The sequence below is a fragment of the Athene noctua genome, chromosome 11 (genome assembly GCF_965140245.1).
Source record: "Athene noctua chromosome 11, bAthNoc1.hap1.1, whole genome shotgun sequence".
Classification (NCBI taxonomy): Eukaryota; Metazoa; Chordata; class Aves; order Strigiformes; family Strigidae; genus Athene; species Athene noctua.
The window spans coordinates 14,499,236-14,514,935 of record NC_134047.1 but is presented as its reverse complement, the minus strand read 5'-3'; the positions used below and the strand labels follow the sequence as shown (position 1 = coordinate 14,514,935).

General features: G+C 57.7%; 2 protein-coding genes across 4 annotated transcripts in view; both read left to right on the top strand.

The window, feature by feature from the left end:
- MED12 (mediator complex subunit 12) overlaps positions 1 to 2,337 on the top strand; it is a 37,349-nt gene extending 35,012 nt beyond the window's left edge. The window contains exon 44 of the mRNA XM_074915474.1: positions 1,921 to 2,337. Coding sequence (XP_074771575.1) covers positions 1,921 to 1,964 — 44 coding nt within the window. The 3' untranslated portion in view covers positions 1,965 to 2,337. The remainder of the gene's footprint in view (positions 1 to 1,920) is intronic.
- A 4,654-nt stretch (positions 2,338 to 6,991) lies between these two features.
- NLGN3 (neuroligin 3) overlaps positions 6,992 to 15,700 on the top strand; it is a 41,872-nt gene continuing 33,163 nt past the window's right edge. For all 3 annotated transcript variants that reach the window (XM_074915136.1, XM_074915135.1, XM_074915134.1), the window contains exon 1: positions 6,992 to 7,092. The gene's annotated coding sequence lies outside the window, so the exon portion shown is untranslated. The remainder of the gene's footprint in view (positions 7,093 to 15,700) is intronic.

The window sequence follows — 15,700 nt, the reverse complement described above, 5'->3', positions numbered from 1 at the left end:
GGCCACAGCAGCAGGGCAGGCAGTGCTTGCCAGCTTGTGAGCAACTGTCCAGATCTTCCTTCTGCTGCCTGCAGAGGAACAAGGGAGCTGAGCCTTTGTAGGGGCTGCCACACAGCTTTTCCCAAAAGGATCCAGTCTGCAGCTTTAAAGCATTCAGAGGTATTTCCTCTGCTGCAGATGACCTCTGAGGGACATGGGGAGGCTGTGACCCTGGGACACTCCCTCAGTGAATGACCCAGAGATACTGCGTTCATATTGTGATCAGGACAAGACTTCTCGGAGGTGGGGAGGGTACTCTGGGAAGTGTTGCTGCACACTTGCTGTATTTGTGGTGTTCTGTGGGCTTCTGTGACTGCCGTCACAGACAGGGTAATGGCATAGATGGTGTTCAGTCTGACTCTGACACTGTATTCCTGTAATCTGCTGCAGGATCTAGAAACAGAACCCAGGGTCTGTGCTGTTCTCTTCTGAATGACCCGCTGTTTTATTGTCACTTCACTGGCTTTTCTGCCATAAAAATGGTAGACATGCTATGAAAATGCCAGCAATGGACTGCATAGGGTTTTTTTGCAGTGCATTAAGTGTGAGACTATGCCAGATATAAAAATGTGTGGAGTGAGGGCTTGGAAATTGTGCTTATACTTGTTCCCTGATGGAAAATTCTTAGTCCTTGTGACAGAAAAAACTTCCCCAAACCAGAAGTTTTAATGTGCTAAGTTTCTCACTAGCCTGATTCACAAACCACGAGTCTGTGCAAGGATCCCAGCCAGGACATTCAAGTATAGGAAGGCCTCATATAAGAAGCTTAATATAGCAGAATAGCCATATTTTTGTATCCTGTCTGTACAGCAAACGGAGCTGTTTTATATGGAACAGATGCGTGGGTCCATTGCAGTCATGTGTCAGCATGCAGCTTCCATGTTCCCGTATTGGGTTTGCATCAGTTCCACCAGGAACCATCTGGAGTTCTTATTTGTAGTGTCTGGGATGGAGTTGAAAGCAGGACATAAACCAAGAACAGCCTGTAGGAGGGGGATGAGAATACTTTGGGCCCAGGGTAGGCTGAGTTAGGAGGCTCTGGGGTATCCCTGCGTGTGCTGTTGTCCAGCAGAGTAGAGGGGAGCTGGCTAGCCAGGTTACACTGGTCTCATTTTACTTAGTCTGACTTAGGGTCAAGCATGCTGATGGGGGGGGGGGGGGGGGGGGAAAGAAACTTACAGAAACTTATTAATCGGACAATACCCAAGTATATTGTGAGCACTGTACATCACAGAACATCAGTCCCTGGAGTTTGGAAGTTAATGAGGTTCTTGAATATAACTTTAGCATGGAAGTTAATGAGGTTCTTGCATATAACTTTAGCATGTTTTCTGCCCTTTTTGTGCCCTCTGGAAGTCCTTTGGGCATGTCCTTACATTTGTACTGAGGTACTGACAGGGAGCCAGTATAGTTGTCTCTGAAACCTTCTCTAAGTCTGGTTTCTGGGTGTGCCTCAGGATGAGTGTTTGACACTACCTGTCTGAGCAGTTTGTATGGCTGCAGGTGCTGTGCAGTCTTACAGGGCTGATTTATTTCAAAATCAGAAATAATTAATCCATAAACTCATCCTCCCAGCTAGCTGCCACCTTTTAGGGCTTTGTTATGTGCACCTATTCCACCATGAGGGTTGGGGGGATCTCCTCTGGAGAAGCTTTAGGATCGGAACAGGCACGTATCTGTCTCTTCCTCGGAGAATGTGGGGTCCTGACTGTTCTGCTGCCTGAAGGCTCAGACAAATGAGCAGAGCAGGGCGTGCTGTAGAGGTTAATTTTTCTTCTCACAGCCTGCAGCACACTTCTCATACTGTGCTGGTGGCGTGGAGAGAGGTATCTATTCTGAACCAGACCTTGTGACTGTCTAACTCTGTCTTGACCTCAACAGATACACAGACACAGCAGAACAACAACCCCTTCGGACGCTACTGACGTGTGGCACTTCAGCCTGATCCAGGAGGGAGACATCACTGTGGACTGGATACAGCCTCTTCAGCCTGACCAACAAACTGGGGCTGCCCCCAACCTCTGTCCCTGGGCCTGTGCCCCCAGTGCTGCTGCTGCCTGTCTCACAGGGAGATGCCAGGAGGATGGTTTTATTGTACAGAGAAAGTGTTTTTACTATCCGATTTCTACAAACGTTTATGGAGATCCCTTGTGGCTGATAGTCTCCCTTCCCACTTTGGTTTCAGTTTTTACTCAGTTTTTAGTATTTTTGTTAAAATAATGATTAAGACATTGTAAAATTTTGTACTTTATTTATACCAGATGAACCCCATACTGCAGACATTCTTGGATGAATACAGAGAGCTTACTTTGCAAAAGGAGTGTGTATTCAGACCCTGTCTTTCCTTCTCCGCACTCCTCCCAGTACAGCCCAGCAGCACCTCTCCACATGGTCTTTATCTAGAACTAATGTCTGCTTTTTCAGCTTTTGTGAATGGCTAAACAATTTGGTTTGGGGGAAAAAAAGCCCTTCTCCCCCGTTTGTTTCATAAGCTGGTGTTCACCAGCTTGCAAGAGTTTCTGCAGCCTTTGTAGGATTTGTGTGTTAACATCTTTACTACTAGTCTATGGCAGATTCCATCAGGACAAGAGGTATAAAGCAAAGAGGGGGATGGATTGCAGGGTAATTCTGAGCCCTGGCACGACCAGCTTCCCAGGCACAGCAGTTACTGAGATGCTTAAGCTGGTACCTCTGCAGTCAAGGAGGAGCTGCAGATGGAGTGCACTCACAGCACCACTTCTCCTTGCAGCACGGTTTTGCTGATAAGCACCAAGGCTCCTCTCCTGACTCGTTCTTGACAGCCACGATGCTTTCTCTGGATGCATAACATGCTCTGTTCTTAACTTTTGCCCTGGCTAATGCAGCTTGCTGCCGTGGAGTCTCATCTCTGTAGCAGGCTGCGTTGGCTTAGTGCTCTCAGTTCCTGCAGTCTGAACCTGGAAACCACTCACCAGAACCTTTCTTCTCTCTGGTTCTTCCTCAACAATTTGTTCGTGGACCTTTTGACTTGTGGTCTCTCTAGTAGCTTTTCCTGACCAGTATGTCCCATCTCTGATAGAGATACTAAGATAGAGTGAGGCTTGCGGGGACTCGTGGAAGAGCTGCACTTGATCTTAATCTAAGGGCGAATAAACAGTTTGGTAGTGCAGGCCAGAGCCAGAGGGCAAGCTTAGGGTGGGGAGAGGAAGAGCGGGGGCTTTACCCCTCAGCTGTGCTCGGACTCCTGTGAGGGGTGTCAGTGACCCTGGGCAGTGCCCCATGTCCTGGTTGCTGGGTCTGTGTCTGCTGCTCAGCCTTTCCTGCCTGGGAGCACCTACCTGTGCCCTGCTCATCCCTAAAACACACAGCCCTTGCCCCTCTGGCAGGCTCCTGCCGCGTTGTCGCGGGTGTGTTGGAAGGTGGTGCTGGCCAGGCCCCATGGAGATGGACTCTGTTAATGAGGACAGATGCGTGTGCAGTGCCGCTTCCCCTCTGCATCCCTGCTTGTCCCCTTCCCTGAGGATCAGGCTGGGGAGTGGTCCCGGGCTGGCTCTTGCCTCCCTCGTGCCCCAGGGGAAGCCTGTGCCAGGGCTCTGCTTGCCCCCAGCCTGTGCTGGGTGGCCCCAGGGGTGGCAGCCCTGCTCCTGGCCGTGGCGGTGCCAGCTGGCCCCTGTTCTGAGGCACCCCTGGCTGGGGCGGGAGGGCGATGTTCCCCCCATCCTGCTTGGGCCGTGGGCAGGGAGTGCCCGGGGGCCCGCGGAGCCGCAGCCTGGGGGAGCTGGGCGCTGTCTCTGGGCAGAACAAGCCCATCTTCTCCGTGGCCAGCGGCCCCCTCCTCCGCTAGCCCTGGGACACAGCTGAGCCTGCGCCAAGCGGAATCTTTGATGCTGCCTTCTGAATCGCTGCCGTGGTGGAGGTGGGAGCGGGGCGGCTCTGCAGAGCCTGCGCCGGAGCGGTGTGGCAGAAGGCAGCGTGGCCATGGGCGGCTCTGGGCAGGGGGGCAGTGGGGTGCAGCTTGCACGGCGGCTGTGGCAGGGCTGGGGTGCTGCAGCAGGAGAGCATGGACTCGGGTGCTGAACTCCTGCTTTGTGCCCTTCAGGTCCCCAGAGATCTGGTGAAAGTGCCCCAGGGACCACCCTGCCTCCCTGGGGGAAAGAGGAACGACTTGTCCCTCCCTGGGGCCAGGTGCCTGCTGCCAGGGTCCCTGATTTATGGCATGGTCCAGCAAGGGGGATGCCCCTGCTCTTTCCTCCTGCATAAGGCTCCCCCCAGCTGTGCCAGCTGCTTGGCAGGCCAGATCTGTGTGGGATGAGCCGGACTCCGGAGCTCCATCGTGGTGACAAACCCAAGACTGCCGATGTCCAAGACCCTTTGACTGCCTAGCGGCTTCCAGGGGGTTCAGGCAGCTGCAGTGGGACATGGGGACTGGGGCAAGACCCGTTCATGGCACAGGGCATGTCTGGGGAGCTGTGCTCTGCCCAGCCTGGCTGTGTGCCTTGCAGCTGCTGCCGCTGTGCTGCACGTTAGCACTGAGCCCCGGCGGTTTTAAGCAGGTCTGACAGCTTCCAGCCCTTCTGCTCCTTCTTCGAGTCATGGCTAAATGCTGCTTGTAACAGAGCCAGAGGTGCCCAGGGGGATTTTATTACACGCTGCCCATTGGGTAACGCATGTGGCTGCCCTGCTATGGCCACCTGTCCGGGTGGGGGGGGGGTGTGTGTTTGATGCTGGACTCCCCGGGGCTGGGGGCCAGCCCCAAGGGGTGGCTGGGCAGGGTCCATGAGGACCATGGGCAGGTGATGCCTCACAGTGTGTGCCCAGCACATGGGGAGAAGCCCGAGGTTGTCCAAGAACTGGCATAGTGTGGTAATGGGTGGGCAGGAGCAGGTTGTGCCTCATGCACCCCACTCAGCAGCCTGTGGCACAGACTGATCCGCACAGACCACGCCTCTGTTAAAGGTAGCTTGCAGACACTGTCATCACTGGTGTACAAGAAAATCGATTGCTGCCCACTCAAGCACCTGAAGCTGGGAGTGGAACAGCTCTGCAAGTGCCCAACCCTCCCTGTGTGGTGCCCATAGTGAGGAGGGGGCCACAAGGCACCGCTGCAGCCACGCACCATGACCCCATCTGGGCTGGTTTTGCTGGACAGTGGGACAGACACAGGGAGCCAAGCCTGGAGCCCTACTTGCTGCAGGACAGCCCAGCACCAGTCCAGGGGCCCCTTCAAGACGGTCCTCAGGGCTGATGAGCTGTGGTGGACATGAGGCAGGGTTGTGTATCGATCCCAAAGGGCGTTGGACCATGTTGTCTGATCAAGGGTGTACAGGGTGGCAGCATGCAGCTCACATAAGAGGCCAGCAACAGATTCGGTCAAGCTGCTGATCACTGCCAGCAGTCCCTTGGAGAGGAAGTGGGGCAGGAGGGGCAGGAAAGCTCCCACCTGCTCTGCAGCAGTAGCTGGAAGGTGCTGGGGCAGGCGAAGCCCAGCCGGTGTCAGGGTGTGGGGTTCTCCCTGTGGCTGCATGTTCACCAACTCAGCGCACATGCCAGTGGCATGTGGGAGAGCTGAAATAAATGTCTGCTCTTCATATGCTGCCACACAAACATCTTAAATGGGAAGCAGTGGCTGCTCTGTGGAGCCCATGTAGGGTCTGGGTTGCAGCTCTGGCAGCAGGAGGGAGGCAGAGCCCAGCTCCCCTCTCCTGGACCCGAAAGCGTGGAGGTGTCTGCTGGTAACTGCACGTCCTTCTTGATCAGGCATCGTGGCTGGTGCTGCGCTGCTATGGCAGAGAGATGCAGAGACCAGACACATCCAGCAGGACCCAAATCCATGTCCTGTTTCAAATGATTTCTGTAATCCCATCTGGCAGGAATGAAACAGAGAGGCAGCCCCACCATGGGCAGAGGCAGGCTGGAGGAGAGGCGTGCCAGGAGGTCGTGTAGGGGTGGAGGAAGCTATCCCCACGCTGGGAAGGGGCATGCCAGGAGGAAAGGGGATCAATAGAGGTGCTGGGGGTTTCTGCACGGTGCTGCCGGGGCCTACGGGGCTGTAGCTGCTGACCCACTGCCTGGTGCATGGCAGGGGGTGGATGTGTGGCAGGGCTGTGCCTGGCCCCGGGGCCGGGGCTGGCACGGGGCATCCCATACTGGTACCGGGTGAATCTTCCCTGTATCAGCTGGGCACCGCAGAGCAGTGGGAGAGGCAGGGGCAGCTCTCCTGGCCGTGGGGAAAAGTGCTGGGGCTGGAGGGTGTGGGGTTCTCCAGCTGCTGTGGGGTGTGCTGGGGCAGCACAGCCCAGGGCTATGGGGGGGTGTGTGGGGGACCCACGCAGAGTGGCTGGGGGAGGTACAGGGTGCAGTGGGCAGGATTCTGGATGCTCGGGGTGGTGCGGGGTACCCAGAGTCATGCAGGGATGTCCAGGATGGTGCAGGATGCCCAGGGCCATACAGGGATGCCCGGGATGGTGCAGGGACGCCCGGAGCGGTGCAGGGATGCCCGGGCCGGTGCAGGATGCCCAGAGTAGAAGCGGATGCCCGGGCCGGTGCGGGGATACCCTCACAGATGGAGCCGTTTGCCGGGGCGGTGCGGGGTGCCCCGGGTTGTGCAGGTGTCCCCGTCCCTGACCGGGCGTTACCCGTCCCCCCCCGGGGTCAGTAGCTGGGCAGTGTCGGTGCCGTGCGCAGGGCAGGGTTCCAGGGACCGGGGGGGGGGGGGGGAGGGGATACCGGGGGTGCGGGTGCGGTCAGTGCCGGTACCGGCCTGCGCGGTGCTCGGCGGGTGCGACCTCCCCCCGCTCCCCTCGGTGCTGTACTCGGGGCGGTGCAGATGCCGGGGCGTGCGGTACCGGCGGGGCCGTGGGATGCCCGATCGAGGCGGTACCGGTACCGGTTACCGGGCGGCGGTGCCGGTGGCGGCGGCGGCAGCGAAGGGGTGCTGCGGTACGGCCCCTCCCCCGCCCGCCCCCGCCGTGCACGCGCCGCGCGCTCCCGGTGCGGGGTCGGGCCGGACCGAGCGGAGCGCGGAGCCGCCGCCGCCGCCACCGGCATGGCCCAGCCGCGCCGCCGCCCCCCACGGTGAGTGCGCCCCGCCCCGCCCCGCCCGGCCCGGCCCGGCCCGGCCCGGCCCGGCCCGCGGTGGATCCTGCTGGGGACGGCGGCCGGGGGGGACCCGGCCCCGCGGCGCGGGGCTGGGGGCGGCCGCCGCCCCGGTGATGGGGGCTCCCGGGGCGGGGGGTGGCCGCCGGCCGGTCCCGGGGCCGGGGTACGGCGTCCGGGGCCGGGCCGGGCATCGGGGCGGGGCGCGGCGGGGATGAACGGGTGGGGCCGAGCGCGGCGGCGGGTAACGGCGGGGGTTAACGGGGCCGGATGAGCGGCCGCGGCGAGCCGGCGGGTTGCCATGGCGACGCGCTGAAAGGGGGATTGTGCGCCCGCCTCAGCTGCGCGGCCCCCGCCCGCAGCCCCGGCCCGGGGCCGCCCGGTTGGCCCCGTTCCGCTCGGCTCAGCCCGCCGGGCCCAGCACGGAGCGGGGAGCGGGGCCTGTCCCGCCTCGGGCGCTCCTGCCCCAGGGTCTGGGATCCTCCCCGGGGCTGGGGGTGCCGGCGCTGGCGGGGTCGGTTACCCGGGGTGCGAGGATGCGCCGGGTGCCGGGCGGCTGGCACGAGCATCCCCGGGTCAAGGGCAGGCAGGAGATCCCCTCGGCTCGGTTTATTTGGCACAGCGTGGGGAATGCCATTAGTCATCGTGCTCCCGGAGCGAAAGGGCGTTCTCTGTCCCTCTCCTGGGCAGGGGGCCGGGGTGGAGGTAGGCTCGATGTCAAGCAGGGCTCTGTCGCATTGGCCGTGCTCCCCTCGAGCGGGGCGGTGGGTCAGGCACATGGCGCAGGGCTTGCCAGTGTCTCCACTGCCTCTCGCTGTGGCTGGAGTCGGCGCCGTTTGCCTGAGCTTGGCTCTGTCGCGCTCAAAGCCACGGAGCAGGACAGGCACGGTGGGTGACTGTTAGCGCTTGGGTCTGTCCGTGTCTGGTTGTTGGCAGCGAAGGAGAGGAGAAGGGATGAGGGATGTGAGGCCTTTGGCCGGTCAGTCTCACTGTGGTCCACGCTTTCCCAAATGGTGACACCTCCTGGTGTCTCTGCTGGCAGCTCTTCCCAAGGCCACGGACCTCCCTCAGGGAGGTCGCTCTGTGAAGTCCCCACGACGCTGGGATTTTCCTTCTGTCCTTTGAGGGTGCTTCATCTGATGCTGCTGCTGTCTCGGCACCAGGTGATGGCAGAGGGGCTGGAGGAGCCCCCATGGCTTGCCATGCTTCATGTCAGCCTGGTGGGACCTTCCTTCCTCTGGAAACTGGGGTGCTCTGTGGAATCGGGGACATCTGCCAGCTGAGTAAGGGATGGCTGTGTCCCCAGAGAGGGAGCCGTGGGTTGCCAAGGCAGGGGTCACTCTTAGCTCTAGGAAATGCCTGTGCTATCTTTTCTCCCTGCTCTGCACCAGGGCACCTGTGCCGACGCCTGGCACAGGGCTGGGCACCCTGAGGTCCCTGCCGGAGCAGACCTCCTGCTCTACATGCTGCAGGTGGCCACCACCAGAGCTGGTGTCTGCAAAATGGTTAAAGGCTGACATTTAGAGGTCACACTTTCAGCATTGTGCATGTGTTTGCTTCATTTGCATTTGCAGTTAGCCCAGCTCGAGGCTTTGCCACTTGCATGTGCAGTTGCCATGGTTACATGTGCAGTCGGGATGTGGAATTTGGTTGGACACCTGCAAACATGCAGCTCTCAACCTCCGGAGCACCAGAGCACGAGTGAAAGCAGCCGAGATGCAGAGCAGCCCTTGGACCTGGGCATGTGGGCCCTGCGCAGTGATGCGCTGAGGAAATGGAGTTGCAGTGCTCATCTTGGCAGGATCTGCATGCTATCGCCTTGCACAGCCTCCAACTGCCCTTATTCAACACGCAGTGTGCACCTAGGTCAGCGGTGTTGGAGGGGAAGGTTGAGCCCATATCAAGGATGTTGCCCTGGATGTTACATCTGGGTCTGTCTCCTTCCCAGACCCCATGTAGAGGCTCTTCTCCCAAAGGGCTAGAGTGAAGATGCTCAAGAGCAGGGCAGCGAGGGCAGACAGAGCCTGGGAGTTGCAAGTGGAGCTGCTGTGCCGGCTGGCAGTGCCTTGCCTGCAGGCAGGGGCCTGCCAAAGATTCAGAAGGCAGCGTGAGAATTGGCAGAGCGCTGTGCCGAGGCTCCAGCTGTGGTGGCTGCGTCTCTCCTGGCTCTCTGTGGGGATCACTCTGGGTGCTGAGGTCCAGCATAGACAGGGACCCAGTCCAGGTGCCTTTTGACCCATTGAGTCCATGAGCAAAGCAAGGAGATAGTGACGGCCAAAAGCCTCTGGCAGGTCCCTGTTGGCCTTGTCTTTGTGTCAAGAGGAGGAGTTTTAGGACAGTGGGTATGGAAGGGACCTCGAGGTTATTGAGTCTTTAAGCTCCATCTAAACCATTCCTGGGCAGCATTAGCTCAGGCAGCTCCTAAACCTCCGCAGCCACAGTGGTTCTGCTGCCTCCCCAGCAGTTTGCTGCCATCTTTCTGTACCCTTCCTGCTAGGAGCTACTTCTGCGCAGCAGGCGGGGAGAAGGGAAGCCCTCTTGGCAGTCCAGGAGCAACTGTAACCTCAGACAGACCTGTGTGGGGTGTCCGTGCTGCACTGGTGGCAGCTGGGGGAATCCAGTAACAAGAGGAGAGTGGAAGGATGGTGGGAAGCGGTGGGGATGGGGACATGGAGCATGTGCCTGGGCACGAGCTGCGAAGGAGCCACAAAGGAACCTGTGAAATCTTACAGCAGAGCACGGAGGGGCTGAGTATCTGCCATCCTGGGGCTGTGCACCAAGTGCAGAGGGATGGGACAGGGACAGCTTGGCTCTGTCCTTAGGGCTTTCAGTGCCACGGGAAAGGGACAGCTATTTTCTCTCTGTGGGATCCCAGACAGACGTTCCTCCCCCGATGATCTGTGGTTATCGGCTGCCAGTGACAGAGCGTTTTGGAAGATGCTTCTTAATCAGGGTCTGGCATTTGTGTCTGCAGCCACAGCCACAGCCAGGGGCGTGCATGGGTCTCGGGTTGGCACGGAGGGGAGGTGGTCACAGCCAGCTGGCAGGGGCACATCAGCAGAAGGCTGCTGGTACCGGGGTGCTTGAGGAGAGCTGGGTTTGAGGACTGTGGCAGAGCTGCGTGGTGCTGCATGGTGGACTAAATGCTCTGGTGGTCTCCTGATGTGATGCTCCCTGGAGCTGGGGGCAGGGAGCAGGCTGTGACCAGCGCTGTGTGCTGCTGGCCTCAGCAGGATTCTGCAACGGGTGTGAGGGGAATGAATAAAAGGTCCCGCAATTGCCAGAGCTGGCAGTTTGAACCCACATCATTCAAACCCCGGAGTGAGTCTGGCTGAGGCAAAGCAGGGATGAAGCGGAAGCAGTGGGAAGACGTGGGGGCTTCTGGCTGCAGCTGCCGGGTCCTGTCTGGTGTGTGCAGCTCCTGGAAGTTTTCCCTGGTTAGGAGGACACATGCTGTTTATTTGGAGGCTTGTCTGAGCTCAGTAGTGATGTGGTATTGCAGTCCATGATGAAACTTACGCTCTTGCTTAGTCTTGCAGTTGTGTGGGGAAATTCTGCCCTTGCAATATACTCCTTTTGCCACATTGTCTGTCCGTCAGCGGGGCAGGCACATGGCATGGGTGGGGGGGGTTGTCTGTGAGCGAGACTTTGTGCTGGAGAGTGCTGTTTGGGCTGAGACCGCCTTGGCAAGGCGCTCAGGGGATTGTTGGTAAAGAAGCCTTGTTCCTGACACTGCAAAATGCAGAACAGTGGAGTAACATCTGTTATTTTCAAACTGCATCTCAGTGTGAGCGTATCCTGCAAGGTGCCTGGCAAGCAGAGCCGGAGCTTTGCCTGGTGGCCAGATGCTCTGGCCATGCCAGCAGAGCAGGTGGCACAGTTTGGGAAAGGTTGCAGAGAGAGCGTGTTACAAGGCTCGTACTGTGCACAAGCCTTGTTTGGGTCTGGGCCTGGGCTGCCGGGGCTCTCTGAGGGTGAGGATGGTTGGCAGAGGCTGGTTCAGGAAGGCTTTTGAGATGGGCTTGGGGAGGAGACTGCTGAGAATGCCCTTTGCCATGGTGATCAGAGGCTGCAGGGGCTTTGCCTTCATCAGGCATTCATTAGCTGCTACTCTGAAGGAGTGGGTGAAGAAGCCCAGATTTGCAGCACGGCCAAAGTGTCTGCATGCCACTCGCCATAGAGATGGCTGTGTCCATCTCCCGGTGCCATCACCCAGTGCTGAAGGAGCTGTGGAGATGAGTCTGTGAATCTGGCTGTCTTCACGTCTTTCCTGCACCCTTATTTGACTCCAGGCACTGCGGAGCAACTTGAGGACTCATGGGACAGTGATGCAGGAGAAGGGGGCAAGGGTTGCTCTGTGTCTCTGTCTCTAGAGCTGCCTGGGAGAGCTCAGGAGAGATGTGTGGGTGTTGAGATCATTGTGGAGTCAAATGGCTGGAAGTTGCAGCAGGAATGGTCAGAGGTCTGATGGCTCCTGGGCAAAAAATGGCTAAATAAGGCAGGGTTCTTCCTTGGGAAGGAAACAACAAAAGGTGGAAAAGATATGTCTACAGGAGGCCAGGAAAGAAGGGATAGAGGTTAACTCTTCACTGTTTCTTTCCATGAAAGTACAAGGTCACATCAAATGAAGCTAGCAGGAGGTGCCAAACAGGAGGGGCATTGCCTCTCACAGATGTGCTTTCAAACTGCAACAGTCCTCAGAACTCACCTCAGGAGGTGTTATGAACAGCGAAACCTTACACTGGTTCCAGAAGAAATGGGATGTATTCAAGAAGGACAAGAGGTTTCCCCAGAACCAATAAATACACCAAGATCCACCTCTGACTTGCACAGTTGCTGAGCTGCAAATTGCTCGTGCTTCTGACTACTGGCAAGAAAGTGCAGAGGGCAAGGTGGACCCTTGGTCTGAGCTGTTATTTTTGTAACATTGTGCCTACCAGAGAGGGTGGAGCCAGGAGGGAGCACTGGGCTTTGGTAAAGGAGGATGAGTTTATCGCCATCCAGCTCTGTGTTCCTTTGCTTGGCACAGGGTGACAGATGGGTCCCGCTGCCGCGCTGAGAGCGTGGGATTGGAAGGTGCAGCTGGTGGGAGAGGTGGGACCTGTGCTAAGCACCGATCCTTTGCCTTGGCATCACAGGCCCTTTGCTGGAGACTTCTGATGCACTTTTGTCTGCTGAGCAGTTGCCGATTCATTTGGTTTGAAAATGGATGGCAATATCCCTTCCCTCCTGTGTTACCTGGCAGTTCCTCATTCCCTGGGCACAGGGCACCCACCCGACACACTGCAGCAGTGCTGGACTCTCGTCCCTGCATTGTCCTAGTTCCCTGGTACTCACTGAATGTGGTGGGCACTGTGGGATCGCCAGGGGCCTGATCTTCATCTCCCCCTCCTCCAGTCCCTTGGTTCTGCCTGTTCTCATGCACATCAGGAAACATCAGTCTCAGTTTTGTTCCTGGTTTTATGCTCAGATGAGAAGACTTATGTCCTGCTACCAGTGGCTTTATCTTAGTGTGTGTGGGGAGTGCCAGAGGGCTGTCCCCCAGCTCCTCAAGCAGTCCAGAGGCCTGCAAGGGCAGCAGGGAGACGTGAGGCTCTGCTTGGGAGAAGTTTGCTTTTTGTGGGAGAAGTAGACATGAGGAGGTGGACGCAGGGATGGGCTGGGGATCTAATGGACCCCAGTGGGCTTTGGGTGGGGGTGCAACAGGATGAGGCCAAGCAGCGTTGAAGCTCCTGAAGAGGACACTGTTTCCTATCCTCATCACTTCCAGGAGGACCCTGTCCACGAGGGCTGAGGGAAGTATCCAGCCAGCATAATGGTGTCCTTGCAACCACAAAACCGAAATCTGCCATTGGCCAGAAGCTGTAAGGGGACAGATCCTGTCCCTCAAGACAGAAATGATCTCTGTTTCTGTCTCATTGCCATTTTGGTCTCTGTTGCCACTGGGCTGTCTTGATGAGGCTCTGAGGTTGCAGACTCGGGCAGGGAGATGCTGTACTTTGATGCTCACGACCTTAAGAGGAGCCAAGTGGTTACCTGCTCTTTGTAGCAAAAACCTCCTCCTGTGTGCGCTGGGAGTGATGCTTCAAAGTGGGCATCTGCTGAGACAGAGCTGTGCTCAGGGACCTCTGAGAAGCAGCAGAGAGCATGGGAGCCTTCTTGGCACTGGGGGTTGCCTTTCCTTGGCATTGCTGGTCCTTGCAGCTTGCCTGTATGTCCTGCTTCATTCTAGTCTGCTCTCTGTGGAGAGACAGGGCATCCCCAGGCTGCCTGATTTGCTTCGGTCCAGCCTATTTCTTAACGTTAGGCAGCCTTTACAGTAAAACACATTAAAGGATTTTTTGCCAGAGGTTTTAGGCTTTCTGCTTTTTTGTGCTTGAAGATAGAAAATATGGGAGGAGAAAGCTACAAGGGAAAATAGAAAATACATTTTGGATTAAATTTGAACATGCTTCCTTCCTAGCTGCTGGCTTGCCTGGCCTCCAGTCCTTCACAAGCCTTGGTTGCATGAGCAAGAGCCAGACTTTGTGGAGCTTCCCTGGCTGCAGGCTGACCCTCCAGCCCAGGGGGTTTCCATGGTCTTCTGCTTGGTCACGCCAGCTTTATTTTTGGTTGGGGAACATGAGTGACTGACGACTCTTGCTGAGGGCAGGCTTCCCTGGTTGGGAAGGCTGCTTGTTTTAGTTGAGGCTGTTGTGAGCTTGGGCTAGACCGTCTAACTGCCTGAGGTCCTTCCAAGGTGACTGGACACTGTGTCTGTCCAGGCTGCCAGCTATACGTATGACCTGTGGTGTCAGTGCTCTCTGGTCGTGACACCTATATGAACTCTTAAAGTTGTTCACTGGAGCATGTAGCAAATCTGTGCATTTCCAGAGTTCCTGGGAAAGCCTTTAGGGTTTCTGGGGAAACCAGTAACTCTGGGATGCGCTTTTATCTTATTCAGCTGCAGAAGGGCATTTCTGGATGCCATGCCATGCCAGCAGCATGCGTGAGTGGCCGTTGTGCCATGGGCCCTGGGGCTCCCCTTGCCCTGGTGCTGCCCTGAGCGAGGAGGGCACTGCCAGTGCTGTGGCAGCTCTACCGTGAGCCAGTGCTGGCTCAGCAGCATCAGTGGCTTTGCCCAGGAGCTCCTGCACAGCCACCAGCCATCATCCTCAGTGCCAGCGCTCAGTGGTGGGGTGGGGCGAGGGGGGAGACAAATGTAGAAGGGGAGTGTGGCTTCTCCAGCACCTGTGCTTTATTCTGGAGCGTGCAAGTGTGAAATTCAATTTGTAGATAAGCTTTAGCTGGTGAGGAACACAGGCCATGGCGTCTGCTGGAGCCAGGCAGTGTCTGGGAGCAGCGCGGCCGGCATGCACAGCATGTCCTGCTTGCCAGCTCTTGCGGAGGCTGACGTCACCTCGGAGGAGCAGTGGCTGCTGCAGGACGTGGCTGCTTGACACTGTGTCATGTTGGCTCTGGATGTGCAGCCCCAGCTGCTGGCAGGAGCTCTGCTGAGAGGTGCTGCTCTGGGGCTGTCTCCCCCACCCCGCAGAGGTGAGGGGCAGGCACAGCTGGAAGCAAGAGCGACCTGGTGTGCTCTGCCACCAGCAGCTTGCTACCTGGGTGATGGGGAGGATGGGTGTCATGGACAGAGGAGTCTGTGGTGCTTCCAGCAGCGATGGTGTTTTCCCACGTTTGTGTTTGGATATTCCCTTTCTGATGTTTCCAGTGAGTCCTGCTTGCTGGTGGGAGCAGAGGGGATGGGTGTTACAGTGTTAGCAAATGCAGTTAGCACTGGCCTGCGCTCTGTCCTCCATGTGTGTTGCTACCAGTGGTCACAGCTCCCCTTCTCCTGCCCCAGTCCAGAGCTTTTTGGGTCCCCCACTTCTGAGTGCTTTGCAGAGAGCAGCCCTCTGTTGCGGATGAAGAGACCAATGCTGTGATGAGGGGAGTGCAGTCACTGAGACTAGCCATGGCGGAGCTGGGTCTGAGCAGTGCCCTGGTCCTCGGTGGTGGCTGCCACCAGGCAGTGGCTCTGTCGTCACACAAGCTGCAGTGTCACAGAGTGGTGGGTTACTGCTGATGCCATCGGGCCTGGAAGGGGCACCAGCGTGTTGGTGCCAGGGTGATCAGTCTGTCTGGGTGTCCCTTGCTGGCCAGAGAAACTGCTGCTCCCCTGACCCTGGCCGGATTCTTGCAATATGGTCAGAAAATCATGTCTGGTCTTTGTTCAGGGCCACCGGCACTAACACACAACTCAGCAGCTTGTGTCAGGTGGGATGTGCGGGGGCACTCTCCTCTCTGAGCAGGATGATGGGCTGGGGTTCAGCCGGGGTGTCTTTCTGGTGCAGGAGAGGACCCGCAGCTCTCGTAGCTGTGGGCAGCCAGGGGGCATGGGGTGGCACAGCCCCGCATCCTGGGCTTTGGGTGCGTGGGTCTGTGCGAAGCCTGTCTGGTGTTTCACCTGGAAGAAGGGACTGTTGTAACAAGGTGGAGGTGATGCTAGCTCAAACACCCTACTGAACTTTGTGGCTGGGTTGGTGTCTCATGGTACAAGACAGGGTGGTGCAGGAAGGTGGTGCTTGTACACAGCCAGATAACTTAT